This window comes from Canis lupus, chromosome 13, assembly GCF_048164855.1.
Source record: "Canis lupus baileyi chromosome 13, mCanLup2.hap1, whole genome shotgun sequence".
NCBI classification, from domain to species: Eukaryota; Metazoa; Chordata; class Mammalia; order Carnivora; family Canidae; genus Canis; species Canis lupus.
The window spans coordinates 39,057,639-39,064,359 of NC_132850.1; the positions used below are offsets into that span (position 1 = coordinate 39,057,639).

At 45.7% G+C, this 6,721-nt stretch overlaps 1 protein-coding gene across 1 annotated transcript; it reads left to right on the plus strand.

The window, feature by feature from the left end:
- Positions 1–838: 838 nt before the first annotated feature.
- On the plus strand, positions 839–2,886 carry LOC140602929 (DNA repair protein XRCC1-like). Its single transcript, XM_072773196.1, has one exon. The coding sequence runs from the start codon at positions 892–894 to the stop codon at positions 2,779–2,781; it is 1,890 nt and encodes a 629-aa protein (XP_072629297.1). The 5' UTR covers positions 839–891; the 3' UTR covers positions 2,782–2,886.
- Positions 2,887–6,721: the final 3,835 nt, after the last annotated feature.

Here is a 6,721-nt window from a genome sequence, read left to right on the forward strand (position 1 = left end):
TTAGAACAATCTGTTAGCACTGTGTCTTCCACTAAAACCTAGAGGAGCTGTCATTCTTCTAGGCTTCTATTGTTCTTTCAAGAATCCACCTAGGGTTTCTGATCTTTCCTTAGAAGGAGAAGGGATGGGGAGCTAAGAGGGCAAAGGTCAGGTGAAAGAAAGCTGTGGTTTTCATCCTATTGAATAATTTGTGGTCTCGGAGGAATGAGATGTTGCCTGCATGTGGAAAGGATACCAACGAGGTTGGAGTCCAGAGCACCACCAGTCCAGGGAGCAATAGAGTGCAAAGCCCTCCTCTAAGTCACATCCGTCCTTCTCAAGTTCCAACACTCTTGCAGGATTCTGGACTTGAGGACACTGGGGAACACATTCATTGTGTAGGCACAGCTCACACAGAGAGGATGTGAGAACATAAACCACACTGGAAGCATATCATTTACCACAACCCCCACCAATCCTCCACACCTGCACCTCCTGCTCAGCTGCCACTACCACCAGCGCCATGCGCAACACCCCCTCTAGCTGTAAGCTACTATTTTTTTCCTTTTTAAAGTTTATAGAGAATAAAAGAGAATATATAGAGAATAAAAGTACCACTGAGAATAGACCACTGTTGGCACGTTGTCATGTGTTTTAGAGTCTCTTTTTTTTAATGATTTTACTTTTGTGCTGAGTCAATGAGACATCTGCATGGTTCAAACGATAAAAGATAAGGAAGGGAATGTAGCGCAAACACACCCCCACCCCCCGGCCATCCACTGTTGCCCATATATCCAGTTCTCTGCTCCCAGAGGCTACCATGTTTCAAATACTTTTTAAATAAAAGAAATAGGCCCCCCAAGCTCGGACCTTCTTTTATCTCTGGCGCCAGGCGAAGCCCGAGACGTTGACATGCCGGAGATCCGTCTCCGCCATGTGGTGTCCTGCAGTAGCCAGGACTCGACCCACTGTGCCGAAAACCTTCTCAAGGCGGACACTTACAGAAAATGGCGAGCAGCCAAGGCAGGCGAGAAGACCATCTCTGTGGTGCTCCAGTTGGAGAAGGAAGAACAGATCCACAGTGTGGACATCGGCAATGACGGCTCGGCCTTCGTGGAGGTGCTGGTGGGCAGCTCGGCCGGAGGGGCAGGGGAGCAAGACTATGAGGTGCTGCTGGTCACTTCATCTTTTATGTCCCCTTCTGAGAGCCGCAGTGGCTCCAACCCCAACCGTGTTCGCATTTTCGGGCCAGATAAGTTGGTCCGGGCAGCAGCTGAGAAGCGCTGGGACCGTGTCAAAATCGTTTGCAGCCAGCCCTATAGCAAGGATTCCCCCTATGGCCTGAGTTTTATACGGTTTCACAGCGCCCCAGACAAAGAGGAGGTAGAGGCCTCACCCCAGAAGGTGACCAAGCTTGGCCAGTTCCGTGTGAAGGAGGAGGATGAGGGTGCCAACTCCCTGAGACCTGGGGCCCTCTTCTTCAGCCGGATCAATAAGACCTCCCCAGCTGCAGCCACTGACCCAGCAGGACCTAGCTATGCAGCTGCTACACTGCAGGCCTCTAGTGCCACCTCTTCACCCTCTGCAGCCTCCAGGGCAGTAGGCAGCACTTTCAAGCCTCAAGAGTCCCCCAAAAGGAAGAGAAAGTTAGATTTGAACCAAGAAGAAAGGAAGACGCCCAGCAAACCATCAGCCCAGCCCTCACCACCTGCCATCAAGAGACCCAAACCGCCAGCTCCCACCCGCACCCCAGCCACCCCAGTCCCTGCCCCAGCACGAGGCACAGTGCCAGGGAAGACCCGAGAAGGCGCCGAGCCCAGGGGACCACGAGCTGGCCCGCAGGAGCTGGGGAAGATCCTTCAGGGTGTGGTGGTGGTGCTGAGTGGCTTCCAGAACCCCTTCCGCTCAGAGCTCCGGGACAAGGCCCTAGAGCTGGGGGCCAAGTATCGGCCAGACTGGACTCCAGACAGCACCCATCTCATCTGTGCCTTTGCCAACACCCCCAAGTACAGCCAGGTCCTAGGCCTTGGAGGCCGCATTGTGCGGAAAGAGTGGGTGCTGGACTGTCACCGAATGCGGCGACGACTGCCCTCCCGGAGGTACCTCATGGCAGGACCAAGCTCCAGCAGTGAGGATGAGGGGGGCTCTCACAGCGGCAGCAGCGGGGATGAGGCCCCCAAGCTTCCCCAAAAGCGCCCCCAGACCAAAACTAAGCTGCCTCAGGCAGCAGGACCCAGCTCACCCCAGAGACCCAAAACCCCAGAAGAGACCAAACCAGCCTCACCAGGGCCCCAGGAAGATACGGACAGTGAGGGGGAGCAGTCAGAAGAACAGGGCAATGGGGTAGAAGATTCTGGGGATACCGAGGATGAGCTGAGAAGGGTGGCTGAGCAGAGGGAACAGAAGCAGCCCCCTGACCAGGGGGAAAATGGTGAGGACCCGTATGCAGGATCCACAGACGAGAACACAGACCACGAGGGTCCCCCAGAGTCTCCTGACCTGCCAGTTCCCGAGCTCCCAGACTTCTTCCAGGGCAAACACTTCTTCTTGTACGGAGAATTCCCTGGGGACGAGCGGCGGAAGCTCAGGCGATATGTCACAGCCTTCAATGGGGAACTTGAGGACTATATGAGTGACCGGGTCCAGTTTGTGATCACTGCACAAGAGTGGGACCCCAGTTTTGAGGAGGCCCTGATGGACAACCCCTCCTTGGTGTTTGTCCGGCCCCGATGGATCTACAGTTGCAACGAGAAGCAGAAGTTACTTCCCCACCAGCTTTATGGGGTGGTGCCCCAGGCCTAGAGTATGTGCTTGCATGCACTTGCACATGCTTGAGCGCGCGCGCACACACAAGATGAGCTCAATAAAGGTGATCTGGTTTGGAAAAAATAAATAAATAAATAAATAAATAAATAAATAAATAAATAAATAAATAAATAAATAAAAGAAAACATTATAGATATAGTTGAAGTCTCCTTTTCCTCATTCTCTTTCAATGCTCCCCAGAGGCAACTATTATCATGAATTTGATACATCCTTCCAATGCCTTTTTATGGTTTTTTACATACATATGCATGTATTTGTGAGCCACAGAGAATTTTGTACTGTGTGCTCCTTGTGATTCGCATCAATGGTATCATACCTTTAAGCACCACCCTAGGCTGCCAGTTCAGTACTTTTAACTGCTATATGATATTCTAGTGCATGCCTGTATACTATGTTTTATTCATCCATTTTCCTACAGATAGAGAATTCCTTCCTGGTTTTCAGTAATATAAACAATGCTACCACTTTGGAATTTTATGAATTAAAATAATACTTAAGGCCATTTCTCCCTAGATAAATCTATAAATTTAAAGTAATTGAGCTGAAACCTACCTAAAACCTCTGGAGATTTTTCCATCTACATGAGAGTTTGGAAATGATGCCTGAGAATGAAGTCAACATAGCAAGGTCCAAACAAGAAGAATCAGGAAAAACCTGACCTTGACCCTAGACCCTGAAATACCACAGCTGGAGCCAGTCCTACCTTCACACTTGTTATCTAGATAATAAATGTCCTCAATTGTACCTTATTTACAGGCGCGTGCATCAGGCAAGGAGGATTGTCCTGTTTGTAGCCAAAAGCATGCTAACTGATTCAATGCCTTATAACAATGTTGGATTTCATCAATCCTGGACTGTTAGGTTTTTAAGTGAGTTTCAACCCTTTTGCAACCTCCCCAAACAAAATACTGCGAGGAATATCTTTGTTGCTAAATCTCTATGTAAGCCTGATTATTTCCTTAATATAGATCCCTAAATCATTCTTACTCAAGTGGTTACTCAAATCAGAACACAGAAAAGAGGGTATTTGATAGGAGATGCTGAAACCAATACTAATTCAACACAGAAAAGAATGGAAACTAAAATAGTCCCTGAGTCCTAACCCTGCACCCAATGTCTCCTGCTTTGCCCACCATCTCAAGGGGGACAGGACATCTTCCTCTAGTCTGTTTGCTGTCAGTGTAAGAATAGTAGCAACAACAGTAATGATAATACTTAACAGTTATTACACATTTATTCTGTGCAAGAAGGCATTCACATATTGTCTCAGCTAATCTCCATAGCATAGTATTTACCCCAAAGACACAGATGTCATGAAATGCCGGGACACCTGCACCCCAATGTTCACAGAAGCAATGTCCACAATAGCCAAAGAGTGGAAGGAGCCTCAGTGTCCGACAGATGAATGGATAAAGAAGATGTGGTCTATATATACAATGGAATTTAGCCATCAGAAAGGACAAATATCCACCATTTACATCGACGTGGATGAAACTGGAGGGTACTATGCTGAGTGAAATAAGTCAATCGGAGGACAATAATCATATGGTCTTACTCATACAGGGAATATAAGAAATAGTGAAAGAGACTTTAAGAGAAGGGAGGAAACTGAGTGGGAAAAATTAGAGAGGGAGACAAACCATGAGAGACTCCTAAATCTGGGAAACAGACAAAGGATTGTGGAAGGGGAGGAGGAGGAGGGTTGGGGGATGGGGTAACTGAGGGACGGGCACTGAGGAGGCACACGATGGGATGAGCACTGGGTGTTATACTGTATGTTGGCAAATTGAATTTAAATTAAAAAAAATAAATGTACCTGTGGAAAAAAAAGAAATAAAAGAATATTCGAAGAATACATGCCACAGTTGGCAGGAGGCAAGTAAACAGATGTGTTCCTAGCAGCCTATCTTGTGCCCTCAGTTACTCCCTAGGCAGGAGGTCCCTTGGAGGGATGCCTTAGTCTTGGTGGAGCTGAGCAAGGGATCTAAAGGCACACCAGTCTTCAGATGAAGCTGACATCACCAGAGATGGAAGACAAAGCAAAGACACAGGGGATAATAGTCTGATTCCTCAAAGTTGTCACTGACCTATTGGATCAAGTCTTACCCCAAGTCTACTCCCCTTCTCGACTTTTCAAATACGTAAACTAATAAATTCCCTTTATTGTTTTGGCCAGTTTGAGTTAGAGTTTTTGTTAATTGCAACCAAAAGTGTTCTGACTGATTCCTCTCCAATCTGGAGCTCTTGAGCACAAAACTTGTATCACAGTCTGTCTCCTGATAATAACAAAGCTAATACTCAGCACAGAACTTACGATGTGTCAGGCATACCCCTGAGTACCGGATGCATTCTGATTTATTCAACCATCACGACAGTCCTGTGTGGTAGTTGTGGGTTTTTTTAAAGCCTACTTGAGAAATAAGGCAAGTTGAGGCCAGAATCAAGTTAAATAACTGCCAAAGCTAGCAGGTGGCACAACTAAATTCAAGTCTTGTTGGCCAGGGAGCCTGGGTGGCTCAGGTCATGATTGTAGGGTGCTGGGATCCAGCCCCACCTCCAGCTCCACACTCAGCTGGGAGTCTACTTCTCCCCCTCCCAACACTCCTACCCCTGCTCATGCTCTTTTTCTCTCTCTCAAATAAATAAATAAAATCTTTAAAAATTAAAAAAAAAAAAAACCTAGTCAGCCCCTCTAGCACCGAAATTCTTGGTCATAACCCAGCTGCCTGCAGTTCACCCCCTTCTGTGTTGGGTTTTCTCATGAAGACCAACAGCATCACCATGGACCCTTTGAAGGTGGGAGTGGGGAGGGCAGGGCCTATGTAGATGTTCATTTCCGTTATTGTTTAAGGAAACCTAAAGGTGCACCTGTCAGCTTTCATGATCTCAAAAGCCAATTGAGAATTCGACTCTGTCACTCCGAAGTCACTAAGGAAACTTCGGCCAGGTTATTTCTCAGCTGCTGACAGTGGTTGTCCATGGCTGGGTCGATAGTTTCATGTGTACTCATAATCCTGTGTGTCAAGATCACTGAAAAATAAATGCCAGGATTTTTTCTTCATGTTCTAGCTGCTGCTTTGATTTTAGACACAAAGTCTAAAGTCTGTCTCCCAGGTATTATGTGTATAGAATTCAAGAGTGTAAATTTATGTAGAATTTATTCACATAAACATGGAGGTATTTGCAATTATTGTGCTTTTTGAAGAAAAGCAGCCCACATATCATCTGCATTTTGCTGAGGTAGCTGTGGAAGCTTCAACAAATGACACTTGGGTTTCAAACTATGCCTTTATCTCCATGCCAAATACTCTTAAACTTTTCATTAAAAAATAAAAATAAAAAAGAAATGAAAAGAAAAACCAGAGAGCTGCAAAAATTCCCTTGGCTATCAGGAGCTTATGATGTTTTTGGTTACTAATAATCTTTAATGTAACTGAATGGGCACTGTTTTTTTTATACTTTATCTCTCCCTCTCTTTGTTGTTTTTTTTTTTTCCATTCTATTTTTTAGTCCAAATGCAAAAAGGGCTCACTCAGGAAGCAAAAGGAAAAAGAGAAGAAAAATGTGGGCCATCCTGCCAAGTTCAAAAACCAGGTGTTGTGAAATCATAGTCCATAACAACTAAAAGTCTGAGATGAGATGTTCACATATGTACTTGTCAAAGTGAACCAGAAACCTTTCCAGGGAGCCAGGGGGCAAAGAAAGTCTCCAATCTTCTTGTCCTATAAAACTGATTCTCAGAATAGTCCATGGAGTTAATCAGACCATTGCAAAAATACTCAATTTAGCCACAGGTACATATCACAATCCTACTTCTTTGTTTAGTAAGAAGAGCCTCCATTTTTTTTTTCATACTTATAATTATTTCCTTTTTCCAGTTTCCTTGAGAAAAAATTGACATAAAACATAATTATTT